This window comes from Pteropus vampyrus, unplaced genomic scaffold (genome assembly GCF_000151845.1).
Source record: "Pteropus vampyrus isolate Shadow unplaced genomic scaffold, Pvam_2.0 Scaffold168, whole genome shotgun sequence".
Classification (NCBI taxonomy): Eukaryota; Metazoa; Chordata; class Mammalia; order Chiroptera; family Pteropodidae; genus Pteropus; species Pteropus vampyrus.
Genome location: NW_011888949.1, coordinates 1389320 through 1411317, shown reverse-complemented (window position 1 = coordinate 1411317; position 21998 = coordinate 1389320). Strand labels below are relative to the sequence as shown.

The window sequence follows — 21998 nt, the reverse complement described above, 5'->3', positions numbered from 1 at the left end:
CTACTGAAAGACTATGCCTTGATTTCTCACCCTTATTTTTACGGCTCAGCTCATTAACAGGTTGTATAAAAATTTTCTTTCAAACAACAGGAATTCTGTTTAAAAAAAAACAACTGTCTTCACACAATTCTGTTATAAACGCAGGTCTGACCTAAAACAATCGTATACCCCAAAAAAGTGAACTTTCACCCTAACTCTTAAGACCCTGCAATCCTGAATCAAGTGGTAACGAATACTCTGAGGCGTAAGAAAAAAATTCAGTACAAAATTTCTATTTAACGAGTAAGTAAAATAAAACAAGGTCAAGGGGAAAATATGTAGTGTTATTAAATTCACAGATTTCTAGGTTCTAAAGATAAGCCTGTCAGGTGAAAATAATTAAATTCTCAATAGGTACTATAAAATAATAAAATTATCTGATACTGTACATAATACCTAGTATCCTACATAATGGAAAGATTTACTAACAAAGATCTCAGAGTTTATTTTAATTAAATACTTTTTAAAAAACCACATGTGCTACCATAACACACATATCCAGGAAAAGCTTACATAGGAATCATAGGTTTTAAATGGGTGAGATAGCTTATTTGTAACTTATTTTCACAAAAGGTGCAAAAGTGTCCATCTTTAGGAAAAAACATAGTAAGGGCTCAACGCGTGACCTTCAAAGCTTACTTAGGATTACAGAGATCAGTAATTAAAATTAATTGTGCAAACACGTATCACGTCGATCTGCACAAATTACAGATTCGGTGACGCATCCGCACTGCATTCAGCGCGATCACATCAGTGACTGTCGGCGCCGCTAACGCCCGCGCCCAGGAGGGAAACGCGCCGAGACCAGGCAGGCCATGCCGGGCAGGCTGCGCGCACGCGCGGGGCGAACGGGCAGGCTGTAATTAGCCCGGCGGGTTAGGAGCGAGCGCTAATGGGCCTTTCCTAAAGTCTAGTCTGGCATCTTTCTCCGAGCGTGGCCAAGAAGGACGTTCCATTAGCAATATTAATACAAGCTTAGTTGATCATTTTCATTCAATTAACTTCTTTCAATTAAATAGATAGCTTGACAAAAGCAGTGATGAAAGACCTAAAGGGACAGCTGATGACTCGGACTGAACATTAGTGTGGAGAGGTCGCCAGCACTAAGCGGACTGTAAATCTAGCGCTCAATTTGGAAAATGCGTTTCTTCTGCTCTCACTCCCTTAATGAGCGATTTTAGCTGACGAGCTGTGTTTGCTGCAGAAATTTCACGGGAAGTCAGGCACCTTATTCTTTTTTTTTCCGCCCCAACAGTTCTATTCTCAGTGGCGGTGGTTTCCTGCCAACACTGCAGACACGGCGACCCCTAACTTCTCATCCCGCACGGTTAAAAATGAAGACATCTGAAATAATTTATATTCAACTTGCATTAAATTGATGAGCTTAGTCCGCCTTTGTTAATCAATTGCTTATAAGATTTTTAAGTCTGTAAGAGATCTTTTAATGAAAAATAAAAATATTGTAAAGATTTTATTTAGATGTTACCTTGTCACTGACAGTACTTAGGGCAATTATTAGAGATGCATGAAACAAGGCAAAAACAAGGTTTTAAAAGAAAGCAAACGTAAAATGAAAATGAGTTTTCTAAATTTAAAAGTTTCGTAAATTAAAAATTACGCCTGAAGCAAACCTGTATTTCTATGCTTCTGAAATGAGTCAAATCAAAACACATTTACACATTCTTTGACCTCACTAAACAAAAAACATGTAAACTCTATACCTTAAATAGCTGAATCCATCGTTTCTGCTCCATCTGTATACACTGCTGCATTTCAGAACTAGTAGTAACTCCAACGCTCTGGAATGCGGTGACATATTCTTCTCGGACTTCCGGCTTCGTTTCCGGGTAAGCCAGCTTGATGATCCCTAAGCATGCGTCGCGAAGGCATCGTGACAGCATCACTAGCTCCTCTAAAGTAAAAGGCATCATGGATGATTGTCTTTGACCTACAACTGGAAAACATGATCCAATTTTTCTATCATAACTTTTTAAAAACTTCTCAATACACACCAAAAGGCTTAAAACGTTTCTAGCATCTATGAAAATAGGCCATGGGGCCAGTGACAAACTGATTCCTCAAAATTCTTACCTTCTACTTAACATAAAATATTCAAAGTAATGAAAACCCAGGACCTACAACCAAGATGACTCCACCCAGCAAAGCTAGCATTTAGAAGCAAAGGACAGATAAAGAGCTTCCCAGACAAGAAAAAGCTAAAGGAGTTCATCGGCACCAGGCCAGTACGACAGGAAATGCTAGAGGGACTTCTTTAAGAAGAAAAATACGTATCCAGAGTCTAAAGAATGGCAATAACTACATATCGATCAAATTAAAAGTACAAAGTACTTCAAATTAAAAAGAATTAAGTGCTCCAATCAAAAGACAGGGTGGCTCAACGGATACAAAAACAAAACCCCTCCACAGGCTGCCTACAAGAGACTCACGCTTCTGATGAACAGACACGGAGACTACAGGTAAGGGGACAGGAACAGATAGTTCATGATGGACCTGGAGGGTCGTGTGCGAGTGGAGGGGGTCAGACCGGGGAGACGACGGCCATGTGACTGTCACATATGCGGAATCCAGAGAACCAAACGAACAAACAGAACAAACTTCTGGATACATGGAGGACATTCTGAAGGTGACAAATGGGAGGGGGTTGGGGGAGTCGGTGAAACAGGGGTGAGGGATTAAGAAGCACAAACTGGGAGCTACGAGACAGTCACGGGGACAGAAATGACGGCATGAGGAACGCAGCTGAGAATCTTGTAATAACTACGCAGACGCACTGGGGTGATCGCTGTGTGAGTTACAGAGATGTCTAATCACTATGCTGTGTGCCTGACACCATTATAGTATTGTATGCCAAAAATAACTGGAAAATAAAAAAATATTATTCATTAAAAAAAAACCTCTTACCTTCTATGGGATCGCCGAAGAATTCGTTATCATGTATGGAAATCAGTGAATGACTAAACAAGGAGCTAAAAAGGTAAAAGAGTGGGATGATGCGAGCGGAATCTTCGAACGACATGGGGGACCCCCTTGATATCACCTGCAGCAGCGGCACCACAGACCTTGGATTGGGGAAAGGGAGAGAAAAACCAGGATTTCAAGATGAGTTTTAGTTTGGGAACAAATTAAGACATAACATCAGGCAAATATAATCATGGAAAATCACATTTACGTTAGCAATGAATCCACTTAAAGGGAAAGTAAAGTCACTCTAACAACATAGGTTAACAAATAACAAAAAACGGCACCGACCCAGCACTCCCCGCGAACGCCCTCGGTAACAGGGTGAGTTCAGTTGCTGAGGGCGCGCCGTGGCCCAGGGCTGGCCCTATGGAGCGAGGTTCAGGGAGCAAGGTCACTGCCAAGGACACGGCGTGGCCTCGGTGCCGAGAAGCATGCCCTCCGATGCAGACCGCCCTGGCCGCGTGAGACGCTCATCCAGCCACTATACCCAGGGACGTTCGAAGCCGCTGAACGTCATGCCCGGGTATGGACCTTCAGGAACCAGGTGCCCTGTTCTACGCTGGGCCTCGGTCTACCATCCAGGTGTGTCCCCCAGCCCGTCCCTGCACACCCCCCAGCCAGGGCCGCTCTGACGTGGGGCGGTCCTCTGCAGGCTCTGTGGGCTCACGCACCCGTCAGGAGCCGTGACCCCCTCCGTCTTCCCTCCCACTTGGAACCCGTTCCCCTCCCTCAGGTCGAATGCGGACACTCAGCTCGCAGAGGGTCGCGAGCTCTTCCCACGCGGCATGCCCTGCAGCGCCCTGCAGCACGGCAGGCCAGTCCTGGGCTGGCAATGCTGTGGCAAGGTCCCTCCTCCCCTTCCTTCACGCACACACCCCGAACCTCTAGTTCCACAAGGCCACAAATACACAGGAGGTGAGACGTGACCTGCCACCCAGCACTGCCGAAAGTTCCACGAGCGCGAGCTCGGCAGAGGCGAGGCCCGGCGTGGCTCTGCTGAGTTTGGCTGAACCCCGGGGGCTTCAGGGTCTCCGTGGGGAGCTGTGCCGTCGGCTGGGACCCAGGCGGACTCTGTTCCCGCTGAGAGGCACGCTCCGGCCATCGTCCTGGCCGCCTGGGCGCGCCTCGCTCGCACGTGCAGGCAGCACTGAGCACCATGGCCAACGAATTCCAGAATGAAGGGTTTGGCCAACATAGGAACGCAGTGAGGACATGCACAAAGGGACAAAGTACAAATGTCCCACTCCCCTGCCAAAGCTGAGGTGACAGAAAAAAGCTTTGCATGTGGAGGCTGAACGAGGCGCAGGGCCACTTAACTGGGCGGCGCTGGCTTCCTTACCTGCCCGGTGGCGAAGACAGGAGTCCCCTCCTACCTCCCGAGTCACTCCCCACCAAGCTGAGCAAGGGGCCACCCACAGTGACACTTTCAGATGCACGAGGGAAACTGTTTAACGTCGCATGCTTTGTAGACGTTAATGAAAGCAAGGGTGGGTCCTTGGGAAGCCTTGCCCCTAAACGCGGATTACAAAAGTGACGGACGTGACTGATGAACCACTACTACCGTCCAGGTGCATCCACCTGGACTGGACGCGAGACACCGCGTCAACCGGCTGCGACGTGAAGAAAGCATCTCTTGCAGCTACCAGAGTGACAGACCAGCTGTCGGCCGCTGTGCTAGCTCCCAGAGTGACACGCCAGCTAGCTGTCTGCTGTTACTGCAGTCCGGAATGCCTGTGCTCGCAATCGTCCCCGTCGCCACCACCGCGGTTAGGCCCGCACCCGCCAGCACGCTGAAACTCCTTCCGTCCCCTAGAAGGGACGAGGGCAGCTCCTGGCCTGAGCTCACTGGTTCTCCTGCAGCCCCTGGGAGGCCCGCGAAGGCATTCATCACCCTCATTCTAGTGGCAAATGTGACTGGCACGGAGGGTCAGGCATGTGCCTGCTCCCTCAGCTGGGACAGAAATGAAAGGTCAGTCCTGATCCTCTGCTGGCCGCTCTTTCTGCCATAGACATTGACTCAAATATCCCTCTGAAAATAGGTCCGTCTCAAAGACTTACGTGCAAATCAAAAGTCCATAACTCACCGTAATGGAAGAGACACTGACTGATGACAGGAGAGCCGGCCGGGGCAGACGCACCGACGAGGCCCGGTGGCCCCTGGCCCCTGCTACTCCCCAGCCCAGGGGGTGCCCTCCGCCCCGGAGCCGTGCTGAGCACACGCCTGTCTCAAACACTGGAGAGCACTACCGGTGTAGACGCAGGGAGAAGCGGGCGCTACACTGCCACCACAGCCTGCTGAGTGACAGGCCCCGAGGGCCATGCCAGCCTCGGGGTCGGGGGCAGACGCGCCGCTCGCTGCACGCTGGTGGCACGGGCAGAGGGCCCTCGCGTTAGGTTTGGTAAAGCACAGTCTCAGGGAAGAGAGAAGCCGGCTGGCTGGTCATGGGGTTCATCTCCGCCTGCAGCCCAGTCACCCAGGAGCCTGTCTGGCTGCAGGCCCTGGGCTCAGACCTGGGGGCCCGCCCCCACGCCCACTAAAGCTGAGAGGTCCTGGCTGTGTGTGTCTGGCCGTAAAACTATTTTCAGATTAAACTCAATGCCATTTTCAGAAAAATCAGGCATTTTATTCCAACGGTCAATACGATGAGATGTACATGGGGGTTGATGAATATACTCTAAGTTTCTTGAGGGACTTTATTTTAATAAATTAAATAAGTAAAAAAACACTTCAAATTCTCACATGAGCTTTTAAGAAATGAGTTTTAAAAAAATGTGCGTGACTTTGCCAACTTATTAAATAATACTAATAATTTAAAGTAATTAAGGTCACCTCGTTTTTCTTTCACACACCACGACTCCATTTCCTCGCCCAGAGACAAATGCCATAAACAAGGAAGCAATCATCAGGCAGAGCTCTGTCGCTAAGCTGAGACACTGCAGGTCAATGCCAATTTCCTGTCCCGGTGAGGCCCAGTCTCCTGCCTCAAACAAACCTGTCACTCCTGAAAGCCAAGGCGGACGTGGCCATAAGCAGCTAAAATGTACCAAAACCAAACCAAAACACACCTAATAGCCCTGCATCTCAATCCGAAAAGGAGGAGCTGTGAAGAACATTGCTCGGTTTCTCTCGTCTCTACTTCTGCGCCTTCCCCGCGCGTACACGGCGAATCACTCAGCCTTTCTGAGTTTTACCAGTTGCAATGGTACCACTAAAAACTCCCTTTGCTCACTTAAGATGCATTAAAATTAAAAGAAAAAAGCATGAAAGTAACTCAAAGTAATGCTATCAACAAAGAGACACCCCCTCTATCATGAGAGTAACTCTGTACGGAGGACCTGACACAGGGCTGACTGTTGCTGACGCGGGGCGCTAAAACGTGGTCGTCGCTCCCTTGACGCCCACGGAGAAGCTCGAGAGCCGCAAACCCCAGCACAGGACTTGTCAGCAGCATCTACGGGGCACAGACCAAGCGGGACTGCAGACAACATGAGGGCACATTGGAACGCCGAACGCCCCGCCCGCACCACAAAAACTCCTCCCTTCAACTTTTTGTCTAGTCCGCCCAAAAGACAAAACACGAAACAAAACAAAAAGCAGCACTCCTCCTCCCGAAGCTCTGCGCTGAACCTGAGCCGCGCCCTTGCGCCAAAGCGGGCGAGGCCGGCAGTGCACGGCGAGGGCCGCCGACACGTCCAGCGCGGGCAGCGCCACGTGCCGCGCGTGTGGAAGTTCAGTCTCCAGAGACAACCTGAGTCGACTCCGTCTTTCCGAGGCACAGAGCGGGGGCGGGGGGTGTCGCTGCGGTCCCCGACAGGGGGACTCGGCATGGTGACGGGCTAAGGCAGCTTACCGCAAATGTGAAATTCCCCACTTACTCCACGTTCCACTGAAACCTGCACGTTAAAGATTCTAGCCTTCGAGTTACAGAAAGATTCAGATAAGAAAAATATCATTTCAACGTAAAGGTTTTGAAACCTACTTCTACCTACAATGTCTGATATCTTTAATGCTTGTAGAGCAAAGAAATTTCAAGTCTCGTTTTCAAAAAATGTCTAAGATTTATAAGACAAATTAACCCTTAGATAAATCCACATCCTTAATATACATAATTATACATATAATTGGCATTAATTTTTTCTTATGAAATCGAGAACAGTAGAATTATCTTCTAATATGAAATAAGCTATATCTAAGTAGCATTGAAAAATACCTTCTTACAGCATTTTTTATTAGCTTGCCATTTTCCATGTTTTAAGCTCAATCTGTAAGTCCATGTGACACGTACGTACCCTGTGATCATCCGTGTGGTCATTGAAGATATGAGAAACCAGAGATGCCTCAGAAACCTGGCATTGAAGGCTAAGCTGTAGAGAAGCCTGAAAGGAACGGGAAACAAGAGTAAGCGAACACTCGTTCAACGCGGTTCCCCAAAAAGTGGTGCCCCGAGGATCAGGGACAATCTGAGAAACACCCGCGTCACCACCACAGAGAGCACGCTTCCCACAACAGGGCTTCCCACGACAGGATGCCTGGTGAATGAGGGTCACCGAGAACCAACCGTCTCTGGAATCCATCGACCGCCCCAGAGTGCGGACGGCCGGGCTGGGGCTCCGAGGTCTGCCCCTCGGGAGACGGGCTGTTGGCCAGCGCAAGGTGAGTGTGTGCTCCCCGCTGGGACAAGCCGCCCTAAATGAACACACTGTGACATCACGGTGGCTGATATCATCACTACTGAAAGACCTCTGTAAAACGTCTAAGTGTTCAGTGACTGGTTTTATGCCATCGTTCTTGAAACACACACACAAAATTGTTTTTCAAAATGTTAACATCTAAAAATAATTTAAACCTAAAAATATGTTTTAAAGGTTAAAACTGCCTTCTGTATAATATCGATTTGACTTAGAAACTAAAGAACCTTGTGGACCACTTAAATTAGCCCTATGCAGGACACTGCATTTTTGTAACAAGATGTACTCGGTAGTCACAATTTTATAATCAGAAAAAACATTCGCATGAAGCACGTTTAGAAGCACAGCAGTCAAACCTCACACTTCACGGACGAGACTAAGGCACAGCGATCAAGGTTAGGGCGGCGGGAGCGGCACCGAGGGAACGCGTGCGCGGACTTCCCGTGGCGCAGAACAGGGAGGAGGCGCCACCGCGGGGCTCAGGGAGCAGGCGGGGGGCGTCGGTCTCCGCGGTGGGACCGGCACGCGTCAGGGAGGGCCGGAGGTGGGGGGCATGCGACGTGCCACGTGGGGACCATTAAAACCCACATGTCGTCCGGTCCGCCACACTTCGGCTGGGGTGCTGAGGCTACAGTGTAGTCTGGCTCCAGGACGGCAGAGCCAGCCGGCGGCAGAGCAGGCAGATACCGAGGCTGCTGAGGACAGAGGGCTCCCCCGCCCCTCGACGAGGGGACCACGGCCCGGGGCCCCTCACATTTCCTGAGAAATGGCCGTAACCGTAACTGGATGTAGTGTGCACCCACAACTCTCTATGGAGTCATGGCGGGACTTACTGTAAACACTGTATGGAGTAGAGTATAAAATATTTTAATAGACTAAATCTTGTGAGAAGTGTATTAACTTAAATGCCCGTAGTGGAAGAGAAATAAAGAGGGTTTAGAGAAATAAGTCACTTTTCAATAAAAAAAATCTCAAACTTGCTCCACCGAGTGTTTTCAATTCAAAAGATGGGACCGTCCCTCGGGGTCAGCATCTTCCGAGTGCAGAGAGACCAATGACATCGCAGGTGGAGCAGCCTCAGGTGTCCAAATGGCATTAAAAGCACAATCATAAAAACCAGTGAGAGTGTAAAGGACGTAACTTTTACCCAGAATCATGACATCTCGGGCTAAAAAGGATCTAGATCGTTCAGCCCAGCCACTCTTCAAACGTCCGTGGGCCAAAAGCAGTCTGCTTTCCTTAGGAGACGAAGGGCTGGACATCAAGTCTAAGGTCTTTCCCAGCTCACACGTAGGACTCCACATAAAGCGTGCTGTCTGTCACAAGTACGCACGATGACAAAGAGGTAACAACACTACACCAACTCACAGGAAAGCCAACTAGCTGAATCTCAAAACTAGGTGGAGACAGTTTTAAAAACTCTATTGGCATAATGAAAAATGGTAATGACACAGTAAGTTACAGAAGCAAAGCAAATGACCCGTGCTGTCAAGCACGCTGAACCGGCCTCACCGCTGTCCATGCAAACGGCCACCTAGAATCCACTGCAGGCGAGGCCATCCTGCTGAGGACCAGAGCTACGTCGAGAAGTGGTGATACACGCCCCATCCCTGAGGTATTCAAAACGCTCACCGTAAACCAAATATATAAATAGAGTGTTAAAGTTTTGATTTTCTTTATGAAGTTTTATATGCTATAACAGATACCCAAACGATCAAAAAAAGAATAAGAAAAAAGCTATGAAAAACATGAACTTTCAACATAAACGAACTCTGGAAGGCTAGTATTTCCTGGCCTTATTTCTCTTTGGTGAAGAAACTGAGTTCTTTTTAAAAATTATCTAGTATAATGTTACTGATAGCAAGATTCCTCAAAACTGCGTTCAATATAAATACTAATATTGAGCACCTCGAAAACCTGAAAAACTACGTCTTTTCAAAAGGTGTTTCCTTTGTTTTTCTTAACAACAACGACACCACAAGGCAAAAGAAAATTAGCAACATTTCACCCAACCTTCCCAGAAACACTGAGAGTTAGAGCTTTGGTATCAATCTTACAAATACCGTGTACGCGGGTAAACAAAACGGGTTCTCTCAATATATTCTCTTATAACATATTTTCTCACAAAAAATTATAATTAACATCTTTCCATATATATCTGAAACACCATTTTAATGGTTACACATTTCAAAAGTTATATAACAAGTTAACTTTGAAACAATTATATTTCCTAAATCACTCAACAGACAACAATAAAATAAATTCTTAAACATTTTTATAAATTACTGACAATTTAGTTTGGGGTTTTCCTGCTAAAAGAGAAAGAAAGGACATTTTCTTTTCTTTTCTTTGGTACTATGTTTCTTTTTTTTTCAATTTTTATTTTTCAATTAGAGAAAGTGACATTCTTTACATATATTGGGATACATTAAAAATTAGCCATTAAGTTTTATTTAGCTAAGACAACCCTATGAGTTAATTAGTAAAGGGCGACACTTTCAACTCAGGTCATAAATTCCAGCCAGCTGTCTGCAGAGACAATTCAAGTTATTAAAGAGAACACAGTGGACGACACCAGCTCACACAGACAGTAGGGGTCACAACAGCAAGGTGTTCTCAGCTCTACGCTGTATGTAAAGCTGTCACAGGTGAAAGAAGTATAAGTCAGCCACCCAGAGACACCCCCAATCTTGTAGCACACAAGTACAAACGTCACACTTTGCGTTTTCCTACTCAAAGCATCACTTCATTGGCAAAAGCGATATTAAATTGCAATATTAAAATACATTTCACCTCTGAGATAATGCAAGATTAAAAATAAATTCTAAATTTCCTTAATGATAATAAAAACTTCAAGACACATTTCAGTTGGAGGCGACCTGCCAAAAAATTTTTCTTCCCTGGCAAACCAGGCACTGAGGACGGAAGAGAAGCGTTAGGCATGGCTGTGTCAGATGAACGGCCCTGCGCTAGAACCCAAGCCAGTTCAAACACGGTTCCCTTTCTCCTGACAACTCACTTCCTTCATTTAACACGAACAGACGCAAACGCACTCTCTCTCAGGCCAGTGTGAACTAAATGGGAAGGCGGCCCCGCTGCTGCTGCCGCAACGATCCCCGAGGCCCCCCGAGGCCCCGTACCGTTTTCCTAGCACTGCCCTGAAAACGGAGCAGCGGACGCTCCCCACGGCCTCCCCACAGCCTCCCCGCGCGACCCTCCGCGTCACCTGTCTGCCCTGTGATCAATTACCTACCATTCGCGAGTGTTTACAAAATTCTCGTTTCGACACTCACTACAGACTACACTGCTTAATGTGACTAAAGCTAGCCTGCTTTATTGTTTTGATGTGTCTACCAATAACTGCTGCCAATTTATCATCTACATATGATTTCAAAAGAGATTTAATAAAAAAAATCATTGTGTTGAAATACTAAAAAGCTCACGAATTTTATTTGACCTAACAGAATGGAATTTTAACGTGAATCAATAGCTGATTAAATCTATTGGTTATACATAAAATGTGACTGATAATAAAAAGTAAATGTGAAATTACAGGTTAAAAAAACAAATTTGTTTCTCTCTTACATACACCCTCAATATTTTTCAAAAATACTATGAAAACCTGCTTACAAAAGCGTGAGCGGTTTGTAACTGCACTGCACACGCGACACGAGCGTGCACTTCCGCCCATGGACACGTCTGTGAGGGGCTCCAGGCTCCGTGTGGACCACGGAGGACACGGCCCTGCGGCCCGGGGCCGAGCACGCTGAGAAACGGGGGCGGGGGGCGGGGGCGCCATCCGCTTTCAGGACACGAGTCTAAATCACGATGCTTGATAACATGCAGTCAAGCTGACTCATTCCAGCCGCTTTTGGTAGAAAACGCAAGAATGTGTTGCAACAAAACTGATCTGTGAAGCCTTAGGATTGGATGCATTTGCAAGAAAACTATAGGCAAACTGTAACGTCAACCTTGCTGATCCCTAAAACACTGCCCTTGAAATTCTGTTTCAAAGTTTTTAGATATTAATAGAACAAAACAGTCACGGCCCCAAGAATATGCCCATTTACCCACCTTACACGTAAACCCAACTCCTTACAAATGAACACTCCGAACGGAACAGCTGCCATAAAACGAAAATGCCCCTGGAGCAGGCGTTAGAGGGGACGCGTCACAGTACAAACACGGGAGGCTTCTGAAAGATGGCGACCTGAGCATGAGTGACGGACAGCTCAGCCAAGACGGACAAGCAGCAGGAAGACGCCCCTGGACAGAGACCGGCACAGGCAAAGGAGAGGGACGGGACAGCAACAGCAGCAGCAGCACGGCGGGATCCAGGAAACGCAGGCGCGCGGCACGGCCGAGGCTAAGCGTGTTTTGTGGCTAGAAATGAAGTCAGAGGTAACCGAATGGCCGTAAGGGCAGCTTCCACGAGCCAGCCAGCCACGGGGCGTGCTCCCCTGAAAGCAAAGGGGACCCACTGGCAGATGTTTAAACAGGAGGATGCAGGAAGTGGGGTTCCGTTCTGACGATTCAGTCTAGCAAAGCACGGCACGCAAAGAGCAGCGCTCGCAGACTGCAGGGGCCACAAGCAGGGGGCGCTACCGAGGCAGGCCCGGATGCGGACCCAGATGCTGGCCCGGCGCCAGGGCCGCATGCGTCCCACAGCCTCCTGAGATGGCGAAACCACTCTGAGCCACTGGCCACACGTGACTGCTGGGCACGGGAAACGCGGCCGGTGGAGCCGAGGAACTGGGCCTTCGCATGAATTTTGTGGTCCACTAGTAGCGGCCCTGCACAGCAGCTCCCGCAGCGCGCGGGCTTGGGGGAGGTGCCGAGTTCGGCCGCAGGAGGCGTGAGGGGTCCGAGCACAGCCCTGTGGACTGTGGGAAGTGGCTGGAGCCACTTGTATGGGACAGCTTACCCAGAGACCGACCGAGCAAAAAAGGACTAAGCAGCTGACGATCACCGCTAGACACAAAGTACAATGGCAAATCTCCACCGGGACAAGAAGAGGGACGACAGGAGCCTGGGGGACTCGGGCGTGAGCTCTCGGCCAGGAATCTACTAATCGTGTTTTAAACAAAAGTTGAAAGCAGTTAAAAACTACACCGGTTAAAGCAAGCCTATTAGCTCATTCATGAGCTAGAAAACATTCTAAACACTTAAGCCTAACAGACTTAGGCCATAACGAAGCCCCCCAAGCAGCTCGCAGAGGAAACGGGCGCTGCCCCCACAAAGCAGGCTGCACGCAGCTCCTGGGCGGCTCGCTGGGCGCAGACCAGGGCAGCGGCGCACGGAGATACAGCCATCGCTCCCCAGCAACTACTCGCGGTGCACTCTGCGCGACAGCAAAAGCGAGTGTCCCACCTAGTGCGGGCTCGGACCCTCGGATCCCACATCCTGCTCTGAGGCAACCAGCTACCAGGAGCTAATCACCGGGAGGGTCGCAGCTCACGGCATCTCACTTCCTCCAACAGCAATAAACGTGGGTCAGCTCAGACAGCACCCACTTAGCGGGCTGTGTCCGTGTTGACAAGGCGGCTTCGGCTGATGACATGTTCCCACACACAGCTCATTCCAAAGGACACTTTCCTAACACAAGAAACAGCTCTTTTCATGTCAGGGGCTAGCATTTTATAAAACCAAAGTGGACCCTCTGGGGTGACCTAAGTCATCTGACAATGCAGGAGCTACTTACTGACAGGGCCTGGCAGCAGGTGGCCTCTAACGCCGGTCCCTCTGTTCCTAGTAGAATCACTACATATTTCTGCACTGAGCTCTATTTAATATTTTTCTGTTAAAGTTCCAAGAAATCACTAAACTGACATTCAAAATAGAGGGAAAAAAATAGTTCAAGATTATCATCGCAAATATCTAAGCATAAATAAGCCACGTTAACTTGCTTTTCCGTCTCAAAAGTCTCTTCAAACTTTTGAAAAACAAAACTGTCAGAGTGCCAGAGTAAGCTGTCGCGGCAACCTGACAGCGAGAACTGTGAGAAAGACGCCACGTGCTGGTGCTGTCAGGGAAGGCATGAGTCCGCCTCTTAAAGTGGGAGGTTAGAACCAAACTGCTCTCATTCCTAAGACGTTACAGAAAAATGAGCTTCTGTCATTTGTTAACGTCTTACACACAGGGCGCTTCAGAGACTCACGGCCAGGAAAAGGACTCATAACAGTTGGTTCGGGAAAGAAAAACAAACTTGCATTTTCCACCAAGTGCGTGGACAGCAGAACATTCTACAGCACGTCCTATGAGGGAAGAACGGAGAAGACGGTGCAGACGGAGACCGAAGCGGGGACAGGGGAGGAAGGCGTGCCCCCGCGCTCTCGCGCCGGCACCCCAAGCGGACTTGCCTGGCTTTGGGCACCATCACCCGATGCTGCACCATGAGCGTGTGGCAGACGGCGGCCACCAGAGTGAAGGCCTCCTGGCCCGCGGAGTCCCTCCACACCAGGTCTAACAGGGTGCTGGTCTGCTGCTTCGTATCCAGCTTTCTCAGACACTCCTCTGTTACGTATGGTATTGACAGCCGGCCGTCCTCCTAAAACGCCCAGACAAATGAGTCTCCTTAACGATGTGCCATTAGAACGCACTCTACGCTACGAACACATATAAAATCTTACTTTTCCTCAAGTGGAAATACGAGATAGGCATTATCCAACACTTATCCACAGCACGACGAGCCTCTCAATACCTGTACCGCTCCACCCACCCGAGTAACAGGGCCCCCAGAGCCGCGGGCGCGATGGGTATCAGGCGCCGGCGAGCCCGGCATGGCACGGGTCGGCGAACATTCAGCTTCTTCTGCCCATTGATGTGGACATATTTTCAGTATTTGCATCTTAAGAAAAATGTATTTCATATTTTTTGGACTACAGTGTACTGAGCATACGTGTGTGAAAATATATTATCACTGATAGAATTTCCACTTAAGATTATTTGAGATAACAGTTTAAGCAAAATAGACTATTAAAGAATGTATTTAAAGACAACCAAATGAAATAAATACATAAACCTATTATTTTATGTCTTAATTTTTCTAGACCTGACTCACTGAATAAAGCCTGAGTAAATGCTCTATGCAGTTTACCTATTTGTGGTATTAACCAAAGATATACGCGTTTTTCATACATGTACCTAGATGTATAAGTATGAATCGGTATGTGACATTGGGTATTGGTGACTGTACTATGTGGAGACCCAGATGGATATAATTTATGTAATTTGTAATAAAACACTATCAGAGATAAAATAAATTCTATGTGCCACACTGAATCTTTCAATCAGATGTACCTAATTAAATATGTCATAACAAGGACTACATAAATAACAAGACATCAAAGCGCACTTTTTAAATGTCAGAAGTGCAAGCAAGAGCAAGCCTACGTGCTCACTTTTGTTCCGAGTGTGCCCACAGCAAGGACGGGCTTCCCGGGGCGTCTCCAGCAAATGGCCTACGCCCCTTCCTCATGTGACACAAATTACATTGTGTACAAAAACTGTCTTCTAAAAACAAAACTTTTATCTACATTCTACCTACAGATCCCACTTCTTTGACCGTACAATAAAATTCACTTTTTGGTGCACGGTTCTGAGTTCTGACAGATGCTGCAATTCCAGCATCCACCGAACCCTCAGTTCTCGCCTTCGTGATTAACCGTCCTCTGCTGGACCAGTCTGCTCCCCCTTTCCCGAGACCAGACTTCCGGCCGGCCAGCTGACCTCACCTGCCTAACGAGGCACCGAAGACCCATCGGGGGCTCACCTCCAGCCATTTAACCGCACGAGGGAAGGGGCCAGCAGATGTACCGCTTGAGTGAGACACATCGTGTGTGTGTGTGTGTGTGTGTGTGTGTGTGTGTGTGTGTGTGTGTGTGTGTGTGAGAGAGAGAGAGAGAGAGAGAGAGAGAGGACTTCTTATCCCTTGAAAATACACAGTGAACAATACTAGGAAGGAAATGGGAGAGGGAGACTTAGAGATAAATGTGACAATGCACCTTAAATTTAAAGTGAATCGTAACATTTAGCACCTGTAAATGTGGCAAAAATGAACAAAAGATGTTACTTGGCGTTCGCAAGAGAGGGCGAGAAGGAGCGTAACCGTGTCCTCAGTCCTGGGGGCTGGGGACAAGGGAGGTGGTGCTAGCGGGTCTGGCTCCTTCTGGGACGCTGAGATGTTCTGAAGGTAGACGGTGCTGGTGGCCGCGCACTGGTTTGTACTCCACTGAAAAACCACTCACGTGTGCTGCACATCGCTCAGAAGGGTGAACTTTATGGGAAAGTGAATCTCGACAAAGCCAGCATCAGAAACGTCCTTTAGAAGACAGAATCGTGCCTGGCACACGGCACGTGTGCTCCCTGAGAAGCAGGACCATCGCCTTTTCGCCCGACCCCTTCACTTCGAAGGGACATTTCCTGAGTGATAATTACGTTAATATACACTAAGACCCTATCGTGCACGAGAAACAAACAGCGCGCCCTGCGTCTCCCTAAACACTGCTCCCGTGTACAGGAAGAGGTCTGCAGGACGGGCCTGCACGGCAGGCGTCCCTAGGGAAGGGGCGTGGCGGCGGCGGGGTGAGGCGACTGCACCTGCGGGGCTGGAGCGCTTCACTGAGCGCGCTCCGGGAGCACTCTGCCCTTAAAAACAGATGCACGCAGAGCTCAAAACGGCCTGGAGACGCGGGAGGCCGTCCACACTGCCGCCCGCCCACTGACGCGCGGGCCCACGGGGCTTACTGGAGCGCTCATCTGCTTGTCTGTCCCTTCGCTCTCGTCCTCAGAGTCACTGGCTGAGTCCTGACAGCTCGTACTGGCAGGCGAGACCGGGAGCTGAGGAAGGAAGGTCTGCAGCACTCTTAAGTACACGAGCAGTCCTTCCTCGGAGAGGGTCCCTGTGTACGACAGCCAAGCACGAGAGTTACCGACAGCGACCAGAAAGACGCTGGGAAGCTCCAGCATCGTGTGTCTTATACTGAGGCATTTCTGACGAAAAAGCTTATTAACATCCTCACGCTTCACGTGTGATGCACGTGTTAAAACACCTTAGGGGATTCTCCAACGGGCACATGAGGGGTTTTGCACGACAGGTGACGACGGCCCCACACTAGAGTTTTCCTGTTCGATGCCAAAATTCTTCTGAGTCGGTGTGGCCTCATGACAAGCATCGAAATGGGAGGTTTTTACCCTGCCCAGAACTTCCCCAGGGACACCGTCTAGGACACAGCCCCCGACAAACACACCGTCCCAAGAAGTCCCCAGCCAGAGGCTGCGCTGGCAGCATGACACCCAGCACTGCGCTGCCTTCCCTGACTGAGCTGCCCGCTACCTACGCGTGAGTTCAGGCAGAATGTGGCGCGCTTCGTACCCAAGTGGTTTTCACCAACGGTCAGGACAAAGTAGAAAAGCCATGGGGCGCCCCCGCCTGCCCCTGAACTTCCGCCCTCCCGCGACAGCAGCGCGCTCAGAAAGGGCTCGTAGGGGAAGGCGGCCTGTGCGTCCGCTAACGCGGGGATGAGGAAGCGGAAGGTCTGGTCTGTGAAAGGCGCAGCCAGGAACTCCTCCGTGAAGGCCGCGAAAACCTGCCGCCTAGAAAGAGAGAAAGCAAGCGTTTAACGAACCAGAACTCGACGTTCCCAAAACCACTGACGAACGTCAACTTGCGAACTGCCCTTCTAAAACAAGCAAAGCCGAGCGTTCGCTACCAACCAGGATACCCCGAAATGAACTTCGCTTTGTCTTCCCTGTGACGAGAACACTGCCACGTTAGGGTATCTTTCCACGGCTACTAGAAAGCAGGAAAATACCCAGGTCTCCAGAATTATAAATTTACATGAGGGTGCAGGTCTCGTGGACAAAGCACATTTTTCTTTACACTGAGTCACAGGAATAAAGTAAAAGTTTGGCTTTCGAGTCTGTTGTTTAAGACAGCGCCCTGTCACAGTCATTGGTACAGATCTTGCGAAATTACAAAATAAGAAAATTACCCCGTTCTCACCTTGCGCCTTCTGGACAGGAGTTGTAAGTAAAGTGCAATGGTTTCAGAACATTCTCTAGCAAAATTTTTGCTATAGGAACTCGAGATAAATCGGAATATTCAATACTTGATGGAAGCTTGCTGTTAATTAACAAATAGAGAGCTCTATAATACCCTAAAAGAAAGGAAAAACATGTATTTAAAATTTGGTACCTTATAATGAGGAAAAAAACATCAGTTTTTAAATGCTTTTAATAAACCTCCTTCAACGTTTTATTAAGGAACACGTCGAAAGGTAGCACAAGCAGCCTGGACAGTGTATAGCTCCATGTGCCATCATCACCCAGCATCGGTGATCACCGCAGCCAGTTGCCCGCCCACCCTCCGCTCATCTGGAAGCAAACCATTTCAGCGTGTCATCAAAGACAAGGACTTTATGTTTCTTAAAAACACCATTACTACAGCTAAAATAAATAGTAACTCCTTAATATCACAAATATATCTGGCCGGTATTTAATCTCCAATCGTCTCACGTTATAAATTTTATTTAACTAGTTTGCTTGAATCAGGGTCCAAGTAAGCAAAGCCCAAACATCGTGATTTTTAAAATTTCTCTCTTGAGCAGCCTCCAAGTGTTGAATTAGTTTTGTGATTTAAAAATATATATCTTGCTGTCTTCATGGACGTAAACACAATGCTCTATGTTGATCTGTTGCTGCGGTCACCCTCCCGGACACTCGGGTTGTCCCATGTGTGGCCAGTGGGGTAGACTGTGGGTGGGTGGGTGCCCGAGCCCAGCGGTCCCTGGGAGCATCTCTGCCTCCCCACAGCTCCGACCCCGCCTGCTACTTACCATTTTGAATCATGTAGTGCAAAATCTGTTCAATCACTGACACCACAGAGCTAGCATCTTGTAAGACAGGTGAGTAAGTGTTCTCAGATGAAAACACCTCAAGCATTCTCATGGGAAGTGCAACATTCAAACTGTCGTCGCCACAGTTCTGCAGCAACCTGTGAAAATGAAGAAAGCACCCACACACTCACTGGATGGCAGACCACCAAGTTTCCTCAAACCACCGTCACGCACTGTGCTCAGAATTATTTGAAAATTTCGCAACTGTGCAGATAGCAATTTTTCTTAAATGGTAAAGATGCTACCTCGCGCTTTCATTCAGGTCCTATAGCTCACACCACTTAAATGGGCTCTTTTACAAACTGAATCCAAGAAAGGCGTGGAAGTGACTCATTTTTAAGTTCACGCGTCAATCATGACTAGAACTCAGCGACAGGCCTGAGTGTGAAGAGCCTGCGATTCGGCAGAGAGCCGGGAGAACGGCACCGCTCGCTCAGCGGGAGTCCTGTCACCGGGCTCATCCGTTCACCAGTCACCAGGACAGCTGCCGCGCCACCAGATAACCCCAGGGCGTGCTTGAGAGAAAATATCGTGGGAAGGTATTTAAACCTACGTTTTAACTTCTACAGGCCAGAATCGCCAGCGGCGAAAAGTGCAATACGAGGGATATCGCACAGTCTCAAAAGGAAAAAGAGGAAAACCACTGTCTCAGACAACGAAAACCGAAAGGTGCTCCCGCAGACAGCGAAAGTGGCAGCCGCACTTTATTCAAGCTGCCGACTGCGATGTTCACCTGCAACAGAGGCTCATCAGTCTCTTTATCTGGAACAAGCATGTAAGTCTCTCGGACCCATCCAACTGCCGGACGAACACAGAGCTGTGTTTAATTAAGTTCTGATACATCCATATCTGAAACAGCAAAACGTACAAAGTAATTCTCAATCCGTAACAAGGTCATTGTCTACTAAAACACGTAACGTTTCAAATTTCCTTAGGTGGTAAATACTTAAAACTAATCAGAATATAAGTAGTACATCTTATACATATTTTAGATTTTACATCTTAAGATGGCAGATCAGTCCTAAGCTAAATCACTAAATTTATTACTAAAAAAAGCACACTTAAAACTCATATAAATCTGAAACAAAACGGTTCATTTGCAAAAATCGGCAATCCATAATAAAACTGTACGGGAAACAGAATACTAGCCGTGAGTTCCAGAGGCCTCTGTTTCTCCTTTTTACTCTGCACAGCGCCTTGGAAGGGCTATGGGAGAAGGCGGTGGGCACGGCCAGGCTAGGGTCAGGGAGCTGGAGGGCCGGCGGGAGGCTCGCCCCACCTACGGCTAATTTACTGTTGCATTTGTGTTTGAAACTGAATAAACACTCAGGGTCGCTTCTGTTCTATCAGCCAAGTTCGATGGCATTTCATGCTGTTCGGCATTTTCGAAACTGCACACGAGCCATCTGCTCTGATCTGCTCCCAACCGGAGCAGACTGCGGATGTTCGCCCCGGGCGCCCCCTTCCAGCTGCCGCCAGAGATGCTCTAGCAGACAAACGCCCGACAGCCCCTACGGCACCCCATGTCTGTGCTCCTGGGTGATCTTCCAATCTACAGGGTTCGTCGAGAGCACAAGAACGGGCGCAGACTGCTCCAAAAAGCAGGGGATTCTTGCTCTGATTCTCGCATCGACGTCAGACGCAAAGCGGAAAGGGCCTGCCCTCGAGGAAGCCCGCAGGGCGCGGAGAGCACCTGCCTGCCTCTCTCAACTGGCTCTAGCTCACGTTGCAGCCCGCTCGACTCAAAAGGAAATGCTGGGACTTAAAGCCAACACCAGGGGAGCGACAGTGTTCCTCTGTCCTCACTATGCATCGATGCATCTGTCTATGTCCCCACCACTAAGACGGACTTCTCCTCATCACTGATACGGCAGAACCCTATACAGTTTTTGAGTGATCCAACTATATTTTGGATATTTGAAGAGAGAGGTCCTACGTTTTAGAGGTTCCTATGAAAGCCTGACAGATAACAGGCTCTAAGATTTAGGACGGGCTTCACAATGACCAAAGGAAGGCTCGGTGGAAACCAGGTGTTGGCGACCATCATGGGGACATGGTAGATGGCTCAACGTATTATTGTGCTTGCAAACGCATTACCGCAAAGATGACCGATTATGACAGGCTGAGGGAACGCTCACGAAGCGGGGACAGACTGGAGGGCTAGGCCACCACGTTTTAAAAAGCTGGCAAGTATGTAAACAAGGATAAGCCGAAACGTCGCTGACACTCACCAAACGTTTTGAGTCTTCACTCGGTTTGTAGAAAAACAGAAGCTGCCTCACCAAGAGGGTGAGGTTGGGAGCATTAGCGATGGAAGAAGCGCCACCAGACTGTGACAGGTGGGCACAGCGATCGAATGCACTTCTTTGGATGGAATACTGAAAACAAAACAAAACGCAAATCAGCAAGTACACACGCACACGTCGTCATGGTCTAAACGCACAGCAAACGTTTGAACAGGAGGCGGGGCGCAGCCCAGGAAGGTGCCCTTACGCGGAGTTACCAGTAAGGGCTTAAACGACGACAAAAATCTGGAACGCACCGAAGCACCCCTAAACGCCCACTGAAAGCCTCCCACCACTTCCTTCTAGTTCCGTCTTTAGTTGCGGTTTGGCCTACGTTTGTACTGTGTTGTTTAAAAATAACCTCAAACTCGCCTATGAATTTTCACGTAAATATACAGTAATAAAATTAATTACTGGAGGGAATACTATTATCAACATTAACTTTCACTAAACAGGTGTACGAAAATACATACAAAATGGGTCCCACTTGGAAGAGTCCAAGGCTATAACTTAAAATAAGCTCTCACGTGCCTTTCTAATCTCTTCTCAGCTAATAAACTTACTTGCTGTTTCCTGTCTCGATAGCCTCGAATAAATGACTGGATAATTATTGCATTTTTCAATCTTCGCCTTTCTTCCTAAAAACGGACAGAGGAGAAAACAGTCAGAACCCATGAAAATGACATTCAGATAGTAAAGACTTTTAGAAAATCACTAATGTATAGTTCACACACCACAACGTTCACTGTGAAGTGCACCGTTCACCAGTTTCCACGACACTCGCCCTGCGCGGTGCCCCCACCACGCGTCTTCGGAACGCCCCCTGCCCCCGACAGCGGTTCAGTTTTCTGCCCGCACAGAACCACCTGCTCCGGACACTTCGTGTGACAGTCACAGGACACGCGGCTCCTCCCCCTCGGCAGGATGGTTTTAAAGCTCCTCCACATCATGTCATGTGTCTGTCCTTCGCTCCTGTTCATGGCCGCTTCCCGCCCCACTGTGCGGGTGACCCGCGTTTTGTTTCCCCGTTTATTTAGCTCATGAACACGCGGGCCATTGGGAACTACGCTGCGTGGACGCGCACGCTCCAGGTTTTGCGTGGACAGAC

At 48.5% G+C, this 21998-nt stretch overlaps 1 protein-coding gene across 1 annotated transcript in view; it reads right to left on the bottom strand.

Annotated features, from left to right (window-relative positions):
* Positions 1-21998, bottom strand: part of UBE3C (ubiquitin protein ligase E3C) — a 66555-nt gene that overhangs the window by 37853 nt on the left and 6704 nt on the right. The window contains exons 4-13 of the mRNA XM_023536737.1: positions 20837-20983; positions 19339-19454; positions 18546-18703; positions 17714-17867; positions 17084-17304; positions 16456-16610; positions 14070-14257; positions 7312-7398; positions 2962-3119; positions 1761-1993 (exon numbers count right to left, since the gene is read on the bottom strand). Coding sequence (XP_023392505.1) covers positions 1761-1993; positions 2962-3119; positions 7312-7398; positions 14070-14257; positions 16456-16610; positions 17084-17304; positions 17714-17867; positions 18546-18703; positions 19339-19454; positions 20837-20983 — 1617 coding nt within the window. The remainder of the gene's footprint in view (positions 1-1760; positions 1994-2961; positions 3120-7311; positions 7399-14069; positions 14258-16455; positions 16611-17083; positions 17305-17713; positions 17868-18545; positions 18704-19338; positions 19455-20836; positions 20984-21998) is intronic.